General features: G+C 35.3%; 1 protein-coding gene across 5 annotated transcripts in view; it reads right to left on the bottom strand.

Annotated features, from left to right (window-relative positions):
- LOC110101431 (gamma-tubulin complex component 2) overlaps positions 1-17237 on the bottom strand; it is a 38402-nt gene that overhangs the window by 15937 nt on the left and 5228 nt on the right. For all 5 annotated transcript variants that reach the window (XM_028699689.1, XM_028699687.1, XM_020829334.2 and 2 more), the window contains exons 7-13: positions 3970-4053; positions 3785-3883; positions 3400-3491; positions 3131-3203; positions 2901-3053; positions 2690-2809; positions 2528-2581 (exon numbers count right to left, since the gene is read on the bottom strand). In XM_028699689.1, the coding sequence (XP_028555522.1) occupies positions 2528-2581; positions 2690-2809; positions 2901-3053; positions 3131-3203; positions 3400-3491; positions 3785-3883; positions 3970-4053 (675 nt within the window). The remainder of the gene's footprint in view (positions 1-2527; positions 2582-2689; positions 2810-2900; positions 3054-3130; positions 3204-3399; positions 3492-3784; positions 3884-3969; positions 4054-17237) is intronic.

The raw sequence follows: 17237 nt of genomic DNA, 5'->3' as shown, positions 1-17237 counted from the left end.
CAACATCTACAACTAAACAAATTGTCACAATTCATACAATTTGATTCACGGCCTCCCAAATAAATCTCTCTTTTCCCAAAGATGATTAATTGTTTCAAGAGGCCTATGATTAGGTTTTTCTATAGATGTGCCATAAATGGTGAGGTTTATTCCTTTCGTCTCTTTCTCTATATGATAATGGCCCCTTCAACTCTCATCCCAAAGATGGATCACCCTTCATCTCTTCTTCTTTGGGATGCATTCTCAATGAAATGGATTTCATTATTTGGTGTTGTAACAGAAGACCTTCAAATTCTTTCTCCAACGTTCTTCAAACACTAAAAAATAGAGCATTTTGCACTCGAGTGGAATGATACATAACAAGCATGGACTTTGTCCCTTGTCCTAGCATTTTAGTTCAGTTATCATTACATTTCTTTTATTAGTTCATCTTTAGTTTTAATTTTAATTTTCATAGGAAATATAAGCAATTTCCAGTTTAAGATAACTTTGATTTTTTAATCTTACTTCTAGGAACTTCTATTATAAATAGAGGTCAAATGGTCATACCATAATTAGATTGTGATTATTAAAAAAATATGTTTTGCATGGCTTCTCCCTTCCCCTAGATTGCGTCTAGTTTCCTCTTATTCCTTCTTTCTCCTTCTTCCCTCTCTCTTCATTATTCTTCCTTAAACTCTTTAGCACTTCTACAATCCTTCCACACAAGTACTCTAGTGTATTTTCTATTCTCCAATACCTTATCTTCAATAGAGGATTATTCATACTCCCATTGTTCATCTAATATAATTGATCAAGTTGCCTTTAGTGTATTTTGGAGTTCCTCAAAACCATAGATTAATGAGAGCTCGCATACACCCATCTTTTCCAAAGGAACTTTATTTAAACATTTAATCTTAACTCTATAAGTTAAGATATCCTTCTTCTTTGATATGGTAGATATAATATATTTAAATCTATCACAACTAGATATTATTTTATTTTTTAGTAATATTGAGAGAGAATTTTTAATTTCACTATACAAAAAATTCATATCAATTAACTGCTCTTTAGTTTAATAATACTAAGTCATTTACCCTCTAAATATTCTTTCCATTATTCGACCTTTCAACTTAAATTCAGTATCATTCACATATTAAAATTATGTCGTATATTAAAAAACAAGGCATCTCACAATGAATATGTTTCTTAAACATTAGATATAAACAACCTAAAAAGATATTAACTTAAATGTTGATCTATGATACAGTCTTATTGTTTCACTCCACAACTACTTGCAATACTAGTCAAGGCTATCATACATATTTTTAACACTTGAACATACCTTTGATATATTTTTTTAATCATAGACATGCTTAAGATCAATAAAAATCATATGAAGACCTCTTTTCTACTCTATATTTTTCATTGATTGTCTTACCTAAAAAATTCACTTGCACAATGGATTCTTCAAGCATGAAATCAAATTAATTTCTTAAACGGGTTAACTTTTCTAAGTGTATATTTCATTCATTTCTCCCATAACTTTATTACATAAATCATAAATTTGATTACTATGTCAAGGTAAACTTCAAAATAGTCCCCTAATTATTTGAATATGGCCAATTTTGTCCCAGGGTATCACGATACTCCAATTTTGTCCCTCTAAATTCATCCAGAATGATCGGACTAAATTGAGATTAATTTTGTATAGTCAAGTGACTAAATGGGATCAATTTTATATCACAATGCATGATGGATCATTTTTTGTAGTTGATAGATTAAATTGAAGCTACTTAATACTTTGAGACTGAATTAGCCACACACAAATAGTCTAGGGATTATTTCAGGATTTTCTGTTACTATTATTGCTACAAGTTCGAACATTTCATCTATTCTTAAATATGGCAACCAAGAAGCTTTTTTTTTTCAATTATCCGGAATCCTCTTAATCCTAAAATTAAATTAAAAATATTTGTTAACCAAATCGCTCTAATATCACTCATAACTCCGTCGTCTCAATAAATATCTCATATGAACCAATAGTTTTAACGTTACGCATCATGTTTGGAACTAACTTCACCATAATTTTTTTATCAATCTTTAATATTCATTATTATATTATTCATCACACTCTTCTAAAATTACTTTTTCCCTAAAATTTTTATTGAATAATTTCTCAAGGAAGCATTTTCAGATTTCATTAATGTCTCCATTTTTAAGTAAAATCTTACAATCCTTACTTTTAATTCATTAATCTTATCAAAATTTGTAGATTGCTTATCTCTTATTTTTTATATTGTATATCCTTCTCCGCTTCCCGGATATAACATATCTTAATCATAAAAAAATAAAATAAAATTCTTTGTTCACTACTATTTTGCAAGACTTGCAATTGTCATATAAAAATGCAAGTAATTATAAGTGTATGATTCCTATGCTAAATTAGCCAAAAGAATGTCAGTACAATAAACACCACATTGAAGTCAAGTGTTTCAAACAAGGAAATACCAGCAATTATTTAAAAGAAAAGAAAGGATTGGATTACCTGGTCCAGAAGAAAATATCTCTTCATAGATCGCAATTTTCCAATCAGGCCATACTGGAAATGAAAAGGGAAATTGTACTAAGCTACTAATACAGAGCAATATGACCTGAAAAGTTTCAGAACACTAAATAATTATGATATTAAAGTGCTGAGCTACTGCACCTTTTCCTTGACAAGATTTAACAGTTCACAACTTGCGAAATCATAAGCAATCTTGACACATTCTAGATAATGATGGTCTGACCCAAAGCTTGTCAGTTTTGAATTTTCTGATGGGGGGACCTAATCAAAATGCAATATGTTGGTTGCAAGCAAACTAAAAAAAAAGTGTCCTAATTGACTGATTCAACATCATAATAAGTTTATATTACACCTGCACATTGTGTCCACACTCTCTCATGACATTTAAATATTTCCCCGTAGTCAAAATCATGCCAGCAGCACTTCTAAGGAAGCTAGGAGTATCATCTTTGAGACTGTAGCGCTGTTGCCAGTACTTGGCATCATAATCTATTGTAAGACTCTCCTGTTCAAAAAAAATTTGAGATTATTGATCGGAAAACAATACATGAGATTTCCGAGACATGATCACGTATGAAGTACCTTTTGCAGGGATTTGTTTTCAGCAATGAAAAATTCACCGTGTGGATCATCAATAATCCCCTCATAGACCCACCTATAAACATAAATATTAGGAACGAGATTGTTGGAGATTCTCTTGGCCTTTTTAAGCCAATAAAATGTTCGTAATCTAATAGAACACCCAAACATTCCCTGAATAAAAGTAGCAGGCAAGACAAGCCTATAAACAATCCTACAAAACAGGATCTCTACAATTAAGTTATGAAATGCAATCCCAAAATAAGAGATACCTTTCTAATATCGACAAATATGGAGAACTTGCACTCTGTGTCATCTTCTCAAGCAATGCACGGACTGTAGTATCACCTGCCATGGCCTTAGCCTGCCCTAGTTTAAATATGTTGAATAGTTTAATTCCTTGAAGGATAACTAAGCAACAAATATGCGATTTAAATATCATAAACGATGATAAACAAATGCACAAAGGACAATCTAGTGGATATAATGCTCACAATAAAAAACACACTGTATAGTCTCCAACACATGACAAGTAGTCAAATGCAAATTTAAAAAAAAAAAAAAATCGGAGCAATGCAAAATCTAAAAAGGGAAACTCAAGTAGGAATGACAAAAAAATTAACTGCAGCTGAAAAAACAGGTAGATGAAGCATATACCTGGCTTTGCAAGAGGTTGAGAGTAGCCGAACCAAACAAATTGCCTGAAGATGCTTTCTCAATTACAATGGATAAAGCATGCAGTGCTGCCATCATTGGCTGAATTTTGGGCATTAAATATTAAAAGTTTACAACTACATAGGACAAGCTGCATTTGCGAAAAGTTCTACAAGAAATGCATTTACCTGACAAAAAAACCACAACCCTTGCACAGAAAGTCTTCCAAGGCGAAATTGATGTTCAAGCTGCGCTGCCATAGCTTGGTAATCCTAATGGAAGAAATGAATTCATGAGAATTAAGCCAAACACCAGCATCCAAAATGTATGTGATGTAGGACTATATGAACATGCGATGCGATTATCTTTAAAATTACTCGCTTATGAGTGAGAAATAGCAATTAGTAACTTCTTGCAACATAAACAAGAGATGGAAAACAATAAAGCAATGATTAGGTTTAAGTAGTCAATTACGGGCTAATGATAGGAACATAAAAACAATCAAATCAAATCTAACTTAGCTTTTTGTCGGGCTTTCAAAGGAAATCCCTTGATTAACAATTAGATTAGTCACTATTAAGATCCCTCACACAAACTCATAATAAGGATTAGGCGGAGAAGCTTTCATAACTCTAATGATGTCACGATCGAGGAGTTAGAAGAACAAAAGATTCGGAAGAGAGTTCACTTTTTCAAGCTTCTAAATTTAATGTAGAACTTCGTCGAACTTCTGAACTTTGATTTGACGAAGAACGTAGTCAAGCTTCTGAACTTGATGTAGAAATTCATCGAAATTCTTAACTTTGCTCCAATCCCCTTCAGGATCCGGGCAATGATCGTTTGTGAGTTCTCCTTGAAGCCAACAGTCCTTGTAGTTGTCAAAGGATAAAGGTGCTCGAGGGTTTTCCATGTGGATGGTCAAGGGAGGAGGTTTTATTTCATCTTCCTTAGGTGAAATATCAGGCATAGGAGAAGAAGTAGAGAGAGGGTGGTGGGGCTAAGTGGCCGGCCCAAAGAAGAGGGAAGGAGGATGGAGTAATTTCGGATTTAGAGGTCAAATTAATGTAGGGGAAGCAATTAGAGGAAGCCTGAATTAATTCTCTTGCCTAAGTAGTATGCAATTTAAATCAAGAATCAATTCTGATGGATTGAGATTTAATGGCAGCATTAATTTGGGAGATTAATTGGAGAAATTTGAATTTGAATCTCCAAAATAAAGAGGGAAAGGGGGGGGGGCACCTTGATGGTTGGTGTGATTGGAAACCCAAGTTGGAAAGGGAATAATGGAGGAGAAAAAAGGTGGGGCCGGCGGCTAGGCTTAGGGGAAAGGATTTAATGGGAGGATTCATGGATTGCTAGATTTGGAACTTTCAAATAGGAAAGAATATTTAAATAAACTCCTATTTAAAATTCAAATAAAGCATGAATTGAGGGATTTCCTAAAATAACTTTCCCTATTTTAGGAAATAACTTTCAAATTCAAATTCATTTGAATCTAAATTTAAAAGGGAGTTAATTTAGGAAAGTGCTTGAATGCTAAGTTTGAAAGTTTGAATGCAAAGGAGGGAAAAAGATGGTCTGCGGCTTGGATAGGTGGTGGGGTCGGTGGTTGGGTGGAGGAAGGGGTCGGCCAAGGTTTGGGGAAAGGGGTGGTCGGCGGCTAGGGGAAGGTGATTGGCCGAGTGGTGGAATAGGGTTGGGGTGGCTTTCGGCCAAGAGAGAAAGAAGAAGGTAGGGGCGACGGCAAGGAGAAAGAGGAAAGGAAAATTGGCGGAGGAGATGGACCACGAGCCCGGACGTTTCCTGCGTCTGATGGGTAATACGTTGGCCTCACCTAGGGACTTTAACTCTCACAAGAACTCTCAAGCTCTCAAACACAAAGTGCAGAATTTTCTTTTCATAATAATCATCATCTCTCAAAAAGAAGAGAAGGGGACTATAAATAGCCAAAATACAATAACAAATCAAATGACAAAAGTGCCCCCTGGGATCACATAAACCTACTCCCTCAAGTGAGGGTAAAAACGAAAAAGATGCATATATAAGTCAAATACAAATAATATCTCAAAATTAAAGTGGTCCAATCATGCACGTAGTAGATCTTTGGCTCCTTTTCTGATAAACTTTCAACAGTCGGATATCATCATCATTATGTCTCATGTTCAAATGAAGGGGAGGATAGAATTCTTTTCTCTATATTTCATACTGCAAATGTCTGAGCTCAATTAATAGAGGGCCTGTTTGGATTTACGGAAGTGAAGAAGCCTCATTCCAGTGCGAGAAGTCCGTATTGGAGAGATCATCTTTGAGTAGGCTGGTAGTTTATTTCCTATTTAAGCCAATAGGTATTTACTCCACTTCTGACTGACATTAAATAAGAACTGGAAACTAAATTAAAGGCCAAAAACATGATATATACCATTAGACAAGCCAATGAGGCTTCCCTACTTCCACAACCACAACCCTTTGCACAACCTCCACCATTAGGCAACCATTTATGCCCACCTAACAAGTTCTAATGTTTATCCCTCTTAAAACAGAGGAGAGGATGACAAGATATGACATGCATAAGCTCATCTCCCATCTAAACCTATGAAATGCAACTAGGTTTCAAACTAGCTCTATCTAGATTAATAGAGATCAAAATGCCCAAGAAAAAATACTAGTTGTAATGCAAATTACACTTAAATATGAAATTATTAACATTAGTAGTAAGATTTTGTTTGAGTTTTAATAGATTCCTATTGGGATGGATTTTAATCGCCTCATCAAGGACAGCATAGAAAAACATGACATTGGTGCAGATAACATAATATTCAAGCTCATGTTGGTATTTACTAATGGTTCATGTCTGCATCATTGGTTGACATTGCACATTATCTACCATGTCTTGAATAACTACTACTTCCCCCCGCTATCTCCCTAATCTGGATCTAAAACTATTCGGTGGAAGCAAACTAAATCATACTTGAGAGTTGAGACTACCAACAAAATCAAGGGATGCAATAATAGATGGATTGAATTTGGGATGTTCAATCCCTATAATTTCTAAAATGAGCTCAGCTGACCTGAGCCAGGTGGGCATACAAAAGTTTCAAAAGAAGAAAATTTAAAAAAAAAATTAAAAAAAGCCCCACACTTGGCGAATGACCCCCGATTTATTGTCAGGTTAAGCGAATAACCCCCGATTTATTGTCAGGTTAATGTTATAGAATGAGCTTCATAAAACTCAAAAAACTGAGAGGTGAGTCAGGGAAATGTTATAATTAGTTGTGCTAGTCACAAACTCGTCTCACTTGATGCAACAATCTTAGACAAGTTCTATTGAAAAGAGGACAAAGATGAGTTTTTTTGCTAACTACTTCGAATGAGTAATATTAAATGATTAAGTGACAATTAAGGCAATCATGACCTCCACATTTCATTCGATGCCAAATTTCAAGGACTGAGTTCTATCTGAGAAGCAATATTATTTTTGGTGACCTATCGATCATTAGCTCAAAACAACCTTTAGATGGTTGACTTTTAATTTTAGCTTAGTTCATGTCAGTTCATTAATGTATGACACATTAACTTAATTTCTCTATAATTTGCGCACTCTTGTGCATCACTTTTATTCTTAAAAATAATAACCAACACATTCTTTCTCCACTCATCTGATATTTGGGTTCATTACTAATCAGTTCTATGGATCCGATTCAAGTCTACACTGTCACTGTGATTTGATCACCTGACTCAGGAAAATAGAAATGTACACAAGTTCTACATTTTTTTTTTTTGCTCTTTAAATAAAGCGAAAAAAAAAATAAGAGATTGAAATTATCAACAACCCATATCGCCCCGTGTCACATGATTCATGTTGTATAAAATCTAGTCAAGATTATTGGATTTCAAGATAAGTCAAGATGTTTACACATATTTTTGTAGAGTTCTTTAATAGCGGGCTTTACACATTACTCTTTAGCCTCTATTAGGTTGTATTTCACTTATCAACTTAAGCTCTATGGACTTTGCCATTATTAATTCAATTTCTCCTACAAAGGAAATTTTTATGGGATTGTCATGAAAGACATACTTAGACACTAGAGGAGAAAGTTCGGAGAAAAAACTAAAAGAGGAAATATCTTTTGGCTGTAGAAAGTCCAGCATTAGTGGATGAGCCTACTTTGAAGAAAATAAATATTGAACCTATGAATACAACCTTATAGAGAGCAAGAAGAAAATCTACAAAGGATCATTCTACTAGGAGGATTATTGATTTTCCTTAGTCATCAGTGGTCACACCACCTACTAATAAGGCTTTAACTTGCCTCCAACAAAGGAGATGGATAAGTTTGTTAGGAAACAAGTGCAGAAATCAAAGAGAGATTTGCTGAAATTTGGAATTTCAGAAAAGTTCAAGCAGAATTTGAGATAAATCCCATGGCAAAACACTAGGAAAACTTGATAATTGATGAAAAGTTGAAAAGAAATAAAATACAATAGATCTTCAATTCGAGAAGAAGATCTAGCTCTCCCAATCCCTAGCCGGCGGCTAGAGCGCAAGCAAACCTAAGAGAAATCCCAAATTCAGCAAAAACCAAGATCCCCTAAACCGAACCCTTCCCATCTATTTAAAGGATACAAATATAATTATAATTACTAAACAGTCCTTCCCAAATTTAATTCCCTCTTAAACCGCTCCCTCCGCTTTAATTTTGTATTCAAATAATGGGCCCCATAAGGGGGGCCGCCGGCTACTTGGTTCACCTGGAGTAAACCAGGGGACGGCCCTGGTGTTGGGCCGGTTGGACCGATCTAACAAAGTTCCAAACTCCTATATAGTCTCCGAGAATGCAAATGCAACATTCTTCTCTAAGCCATATTTTGAAACTCAATACTCACAGACAAGAACACCCATCTTTGAGTTTATCTCAAACGTTTCTTAAAATGCTAAGAAATCAATTTTTCATATTCCATCGATCATGGTCCCTTCTTTTAAGGTGAGTTCTCTGAAGGCAGCTGACTTGGTTAGCAAGTCCACTGATGACAAGTCCAAGCTTGATGAGTCATCGAGGCCAAGGATAAAGCATCGCTATTTAAGGCAAAGAAAGATTGCACAACTACCAATCCCAGAACAAGTGTTGTCGTTGAATTGGTGAAATAAACTTTTCATATAGTCCTACTGCAAGATAAGATGTGCAATGAAAACACTAGTTAACAAGCCCCTTTCATTGAAGAAATCTATCAAATATATTGTAAGGCGACTTCAAATTGTTAGCTTTGCATTGGGCTTTCGCATATACTCTTTACGAGTTAATCTAGAAAGGTGATGCTCATTGTGAAGTCACATTCAAAAATTGATTTTGTCCTTTTCTAGGGGGAGGGGGGCTATTGCTCTTTGTAACAAATTCAAGCATGGCATCAAGTAACCTTGAGAGCATGTTTATCGAGTTCTTCCTCACCTGATTAGACAAAGACAAACTCATAGGAGTAATTCAAAGATGTTGTCACTAGTTTAACAAGCAATAGTTAGAATTTCATTTTTTTTTTTTATCTTTTGTTATTGTTCTACTTATTTTAAGTTGAATACAACTATAATAAGATTTTTTTCTTTATTTCTAATAAATGATGATAATATTAATTTCTTAGTATATTATTGTTTAACACTGTCGTTGCTATGTCCCAAGTCCTAGATGAGAAAAGTTGAGAGTTACACTATGTAGTCGACAGCCGGCGTAAAATTTGTCGAATAATCATGACATAAATTTTTTAATGCATTATATTAATGATAGATCATTCCTTGGAAGTGACACGATGTATGGCCTGAATATAGCGAGAAATGTGCAAGCGCTGCACCGGCGCCAGGTGGAGTGTTAAATAGGTTCCCATATCATGGATAGATGTTGGCAAAGAAGTTAGTAAGTGAAACTAAAATTATAATAGGAACTTGGAATATAGGTTTTCTAAAAGGTAAATTAATGGAGTTAATATATATTATGATTCATAGGAAGATGATGCAACTTAAGTTCCTATATCTTTTAGGAGAACACTTAGGCACACAACTAAGAAACTTCCTTTCAATAACACATAAACAAACACAAACAGAGAGTGACTTAGTTGAAAATAAACGTTAGAAACTATTTAGGAAATCACGTAGGAGAGAAAGATACATGTGGCCGATCCCACGTAGTGGGACAACGGCTTGATGTTGTTGTTGTTGTTGATGTTGTTAGCATATCATTGTTTTAAGCATTTAGCTCTTTTATGTGGTTGTACTCAATCTATTGTTAGAGTTTCTGAGAATTCAGTCACATACACCTTCTTTTCAAAGTTTTCGCTTGTCATTTCGAGTTAATTACAACATTGATGTCTATATGTTGATACAACAATCAAGATTGTGTAGCTCTGGGTCCAATGAGTAATTTCTTTAAAATATTATTTTATTTACTTTTAATTTCTTCTAACTTGGCATTTTATGTTGCTTCTCTTCATCTCCTTCCTAGCATTTTTAAGTTCTAACCTCATTTTCTCAAGTGCTTAGAGAAGATGATGGTGGTTGAATGTTAGTACACTTTCTTTATTAAGATTACTAATATGGATTTCAATGACGAAACAATCAATCAGCTACCTATAACCTCAGCCTTACAATCTTCTTTAGAAAGTTTTGGGAAGAACTAGCGTCTATTTCGCTCAACTAACTATAAATGGCTACCATGTGGAAACAAGCAATGGTTTGACAATAATATTATTTCTACTTTGCAAAAAAATTCTCAAGAATCCATGAGTTAAAATGCAAAGTGCATGATAAATTTATAAATGTTAAAAAAAGAAAGACAATGATTTTATCGGTGGTGGAGCAAGTACTACCATGGACAGCATGAGAGAGGCTTCCACGTTTTCTATTAAGGTGTGTAGCCTTCTAGAGTTGCATGAAAATAAATAACAAGGTGTTGAAAGAAACTTATAATATTTTCTATCATAAATGAAATGAAATTATAAATCTATCTACTTTCTCTTCTTTATTGATTGTCTCTTTTCATACATTTGCATTGGAGAATTGATGTTGCTACCATAATAATCATAGTTTAGTTAGAAAACTATAGTTAATAGTTGATAATCGTATTGAGCCATATTTGGCCTTTGGTATTATGCATTTCCTTTAAAGCAAATTTCTAGCTTGAGGATGGACCCCATTTCATGAGAAACTATGTCATCATGGTAGTTCAAATTATAATAATCACCTCTAGAATGGTTTTCTATCACTCAATATAGTTCTAGTTACATAAAAAGGGGGAGCCTGGATTCTAGGGTCTAAATTTTTTCACATACTTGGAAAATAGGACTTAGGTTATGTTTAGTAGCGATTAGAGCAAATTACGTTGTGTATGAATTATAAGAAAAATTTTAGTTTTTTTAAATAATTTTAAAAAATTTAGTTCATCAAATAAAGTACTAATTAGCTTATACTTTTTGCAGATACATAGTACCTAATTTCAACAAGGTAACAAAAACATCGACAAGCAAGAAATGCACCTCTTTTGAGGGAACAAGCCTCATCCCAAGAAGAAGACCATCACATGGGTAGCTGCTAGTTAGGATGACTTTTCAACGGATGTGGGCACACCTCAAAAAGGGAATATGCCGTAGAATTAGCTTATTGCCTCTAGCTATAAAGTTGTATTGTTGTATGCGAGAAATTGACTTTAGCATTGTAACCCTACTACCTCTGATAAAATGGAATAAGTGATTTCTTTTATTAACTTTGAAGTTGTATTTTTCGACTTATGTATTGTATCCACCTAATGTCTTAAAGTTGATCTATTTATCGATGTAAGTTCAGTTTGACTTTCTCTTTGTTTTTTTCTTTAATCTATTTTGTCATTTTCATTGAATAGTTCAAAAAATTAAGTTATTTATCTTCACTTAGCAAGATACTCATGCTCTAAGTAGTAACAACATTGACAAGCAAGAGTTGTGCCTCTTTTGAGGGTTATAGGCTCACCCCAAAGAGCTCTTTTACATAAACTCCCAACTGTAAGGTGAATTATGAGGGGCATAAACCCACCACGAAAATGAATCTACCACTAGGATGAATTGAATTCTACTTCAACTAATGGAGTTATGGCATGACTATAAAGTTTGTCCATTTGATCATTCTAGTTATTTTTTAAATCATATCTAACATGATGATCATACTTTGTTTACTATGATGCAACTTCACAATAGGTAGGAGAAGCCCATCACATAGGGTTGTTTTTTAATTAGAACAACACCTTGAGGGTCATACGCTCACCCTGAAAAGAAAACTATCACTAGGATTGATTGACCACAGCTTAAACTAATCAAACTTCTACATATAGAAGAATATTAGCTTGCCATAAATCTAAGCGATTGTGATTTCACCGAGCATATTAATTATTGTTTGATTTGAGATCTCAATGAGTTGTTTGAACTATTGCACAAATTATTCTCATCCAAACATTTAGTAAAATGTTTATTTTGTAAATAAATAGGACGAGTTCATGCTCATAAAATTCTTAATTATTGATATGATGTAATTTATATTTTACTAAGGTTGAAGTACTGAAGTCTTCCTGATCTCTTTAAAAGGTAAGAATGTTTCAAGTCATCATCGCTCCAGGTTATTGGAATAACCTTTCCAACATATGTTTGGAATAGTAGGCATGGAGTCTGACTTGTTCTTTGATTATTTAAGGTCATTCGCATGTCAACTCAAGTTTGGCAAGTGTGGTTTTTTGTTGCGGCAACAACAACTTTTTTGAGGATTTATCCTAAATATCTTTTGCAAACATAGGCATCATAATATTTTGCAACTCGGTGCTTGATTTCCTCTTCTCAAAGGAAGCTTGAATTATTAACTTTTCAAGAAGGTCAAAACATGTTCAAAGACCTTCACTCCACTCGTAGGAAAGTTTTTCTTCTTTAAAATCAGATGTTTTGACAAGTCTTTGGGCATGCAAGTTTGTAGTTAACCAACAATAAAGCTTTGATTTTGTGTGCGAGTAGGAAAGGAGTTTGTTTGTTGAAGATGATGGAGCCATGCAAAATACCTACAGGACAACAAATAATATCTTAGACCATATATATCTTGTTCCTTCAACTTATTGTCCTGAGAAGAAAAATAATTGGTTTGCTAGGAGCTTATGCCTATTCATTAGTCCTCAAAAGGTGAACGAAGAATAATTTGAATTGAAGTCCTTAAATTTGATATAATTCCTTGACATTACTGGTGAGCAAATTGTGGACAGTTGTTAACAATAATGACGTGGTAGGTCAAGCAATCGAAGATGTCAGTCAAAATGAAGCTTCACACAAGTGTGGATTTAACTTTGGCAAGAGCTTTAGCCTTGATCTATTTGGTAAAATAATCAATCATGAAATGATTGAATCATCGTTGTCCATTACCTTGTGGAAATGGACCAAGTAAGTCCATTCCCAATATTACAAATGGTCAACAACCAGTAATTAGCTTAAGCATGTTTAAATGTTACAACTATTGATCAAACTTATAACACCATAAGTATCTCCTAAAATACCCATTTAACTCTTTCCTTAAAGTGTATAGACGTCATCATGAAGCTGGGTCCGCCAGTTGTCAAAATACTCTTTGGGAAATTGTCCTTCCCCTAAAGAGATTGTCACACCCGCCAGAGTATACCCTCACAATGTTGACGATTTCAATGTCAAAAGCATATCAAAGGTAAGGTACTATCTCCTTGATGTTGAATCTCATTGGATTGTTAGAGAGGTCAAAAACACAATCAATTGAAAGGTATTTAATGAAAAGATCAATCCAATTTGTTGTGATGTAAATTTGCATTAATTCTAATTCCTCAATGTTGAAAGAAAATAAATTTGCAATGATCTGGCTGCCCGGCTTGTCAAATTTGGGTAGCAAGTCAACTATTTGTTTTGATCTCAGGGGATATACTCAATTCAAAATACTATAATTTATTTTTTTCAACTTTGATTTCAACCTCTCAAATTCAGGCAACAAGTCAACTATTTGATTTTGATCTCAAGGGATATGCTCAATTCATAAATACTCAAGTTTATTAATTTCAACTTTGATTTTTAACGAACATTATTGTGTAATTGTGACTTGAGGTTCATAGTTCATACCCATTGTTGACTTAATTGGCGATGAATTGAGAATTTGAAAAGACAATCAGACGCTTTACTACAACACCTTAATTGTTATAAACTTCCTAGTTCTAGCTCTGAAGACACATTTCATTGAGTTCAAGTGTATCTTATATATCCACAAAATATCAGAAGCCTAATGTAATTTGGTAATGTGTTGCTCCAAGTTTTGTTTTCGACAAGTATGTCATCAACACATAGTTCCAAGTTGCATCCCTTTCACTCCTTGAAAACAATGCTAGTAAGTTGCCCAATGTTAATTAATCCAAAACCCTAAACCCTAAACCTAATTTGAACCCTAGGTTGCTCCGGAGTTTTGTTTGACAATTTAATTTTATAAGTTTTTATTATCAGATATTGGAGTAAGAATATAGAGGAGAATATTATGAACTTTGGGTTGTGGAATTTATTTCAAATTTCTCTTATATTTGTTTTTTTTATTCTATTTTTTATTCATAAACTATTAAAAATATTAAATACAAGGGGATTACACCCCACCTTACATGCCTAGCTTTTAAAACATTCATATTATGAAATATAATTTTAGTGGAATGTGAATTTGATAGGTATAAGTCAATATTGCTTGAGTGATACATAGAAATTATAAGATCAACCCTCTTGGATCAACTAAACAAAAGAATGGGTTTATCAATGGAAAGTATAACCTCCAAATTGAAGTTGATAGCTGGAATGAATAAATGTCCAAAGAGTATTAACTTGAATGGTAATATCATGAAAATTTTCTTGAAATAAATTGAGGAACAACATTTAGATCAAATTGTTGCATAGATCTAAGTGTTGGGCAATCAAGGCTTGCTAATAAGCAAGATGATTGAGGCAACATAATAAATTTAAGATGGTTATGCAATAAACTTAGAAAAATTTTGCTCATAAATTCTTATATTTAATGGAGGATTGGATTGGCAAATATAAAGATAACATAATAAAGACAAAGTTACACGATGGGTGGTGGAATAAATATATAATAATAAGTGATGAGGACATCAGATTTCGCCACGTGTACCATCGTCGGAGAAGCAGATCGACGGCTACGATCCAGAGCCTTTATTTTTTATTTATTTTGTATTTTATTTATTCTCGCATTTTATTTTCCTAGTTTGCCCCTGTGGGTATTGAGTCGCTTGTGTAGCCCTGAGGGCATTTGTGTCTTTCTAGCTTTGTCTTATCTTGGCCTATTTAAAGGAGGCCTCATGCATTATAATAGAATGATGAATGATTAATGAAATTTTCATTTCTTCTTCTTCTTCTTGCATGAGAGCTAGAGAGAAGGGAGAGTGAGCTCAATGTGAGCAAGCGCAAGGCCCACCAGTCGCTGGAAGAGTCCACGGCTCGTGGTTAGTTTACTTCTATTTTACTTGTGTGTTCTTTCATCTCCCTTCCCCCAAGTCAATCGTCGGCCCCTCCCACCTCTCCTCTACCGGTGGCTTAACCTCCTCCACCAATTCATCCTCTAGCTCCACCACCTAAATCCCACCCGCCAACCTAACCCCAAATCCCCCATCCCGTTTTCCCCTCAACCCGAGCCCCTACATCATCCCGTCGGCCACCTAGGGGATCCAACCCGCCAGCCCTTCCTTTAGCCGCCGACCTCCCATCCTCCACCACCCCCTCCCAACCTTCAACCGTCGGCCCCTTCCCCTCTAACCACATGTTTAAAATTTTGAAATTGAATTTCAAAAAAATTTCCAAATTTGACCGAAGTCAAATTAGGAAAGCTTCAAAGGAGAATCGGATTTGAAATTGTCATCCCTAATTAGCTAAACCAAATTAGGAAACCCTTAATTCTCTTCCCCCAAACCCCCTTACCTCTATTAATGCCGCCTGCCCCAAGGGGGGAATCAAAATTGATTCTCCCTCTTAATTCCCCCATCCCCCACTTGGAATTTGAAATTCAAACTCAAATATTTTCCCTCCAATTCCCCTTAAACTGAAATTAATTTCAGTTTTCCCTAAATTTCCTCAAACCCTAACTAACCCTACCGCCCCCTCTCCCCTTTCCCCTCTTCTCAAACTGCACCCACCTCCTGATGTGATACCACATGCAAGGAGCTTCTTAAGAAAAATTAAAAGTGAATGACAACGTAATTTCAAGTAATATCTTATTGAGATAGCAAGAAAATCATTAAAGAAATCGTGTTATTAACTAGCTTAGGCGAAGAAGTATGCGTAGATTAACCAAAACTCATGGATAAACAACGATAGTAGCAACACCAAAAGCTATTAAGCAACAATCCGTAATTTAATAACGAGAAGTTCACCTTGGGGATTAACCACTCAACTAAACTAGGCTTAGCGGGAGAAGATTTTCAGCACACCAAACGATGCCACGAGGAAGGTTGCAATGCCAAGGGTCTTGAGCCACGGAGGGGTTGCCGGTGGTGGAGGACACACGGGCGGCGTGCTTTCAATAGTCCACTCGTAATCTTCGAACCGCTCGTCTATGATGTCGATGAGTGTGGGTAGGGTGCGGTTCAAGTAGTTCTCCACCGTTTCGTCGAATCCAAACCCGACGTCAAAGAAGGGAGAGCGGATGGTGTGAATATATCCCTCGTCGTCAAGCACCAATCCACTGTCAACTTCCGGATCCACTAGGAAAATAAAGAATGAAGGAAAGAGGTCACCGAAGCCTAGGCTTGGGACTTGGAACAACAATAAAAAATCTGCCCGGGCAAGACAGTCGTCCCCTTTGGCTGAATCTTCTTTGGACAACAATCTGAATTCTGTTTGGAGAATTGTGTGGCAGTTGGAGGACTTTTGATCTGCATAATAGCTGTTTCTACTGCTGAAATTTCTCTGGACAGCAACCCTATAACTTAGAAAATCTGAACAGCAGCCATAGGAAGGCTTTGGACAGCACCTTGAGGGTTCGTAGCAGTGAAACTGCTGATTTTCCTTTGCAGGAATTTCAGCCAGCAGGGTAACACGTCTAGGAACGTGAGGCAGCGGGTGTGGAAACCCCTGGACGGCGTGACAGCAGGAAGAAGCCTGCTGGTAATGTTGCCGGTTTGAATTTGAATTGGAGGAAATTGATTCAGATTTTCTGAACTTAATTTCAATTCCAACGGGTGGGGGATTGATGGTTAATTGGAGGAGGTATTAAATGTTGCTTAGTTGGCAAAGTGGAGAGAGAGAGGGGTGAGAGCTTTGTGTAGAAAAACTGAAATAGATTTCAGTTTTAATTGGGATGGGAGGGGGTTTAATTGAAATCAATTTCAGATTTCAAAAATTAGAGGGGGTGCATTGATGGCAATCAATGGGGAGCCCAATGAGGGGGCCGACGGTATGGAGA

The sequence above is a fragment of the Dendrobium catenatum genome, unplaced genomic scaffold (genome assembly GCF_001605985.2).
Source record: "Dendrobium catenatum unplaced genomic scaffold, ASM160598v2 fragScaff_scaffold_1365, whole genome shotgun sequence".
In the NCBI taxonomy this organism is placed as follows: Eukaryota; Viridiplantae; Streptophyta; class Magnoliopsida; order Asparagales; family Orchidaceae; genus Dendrobium; species Dendrobium catenatum.
This window is presented reverse-complemented; position numbering and strand designations above follow the sequence as displayed.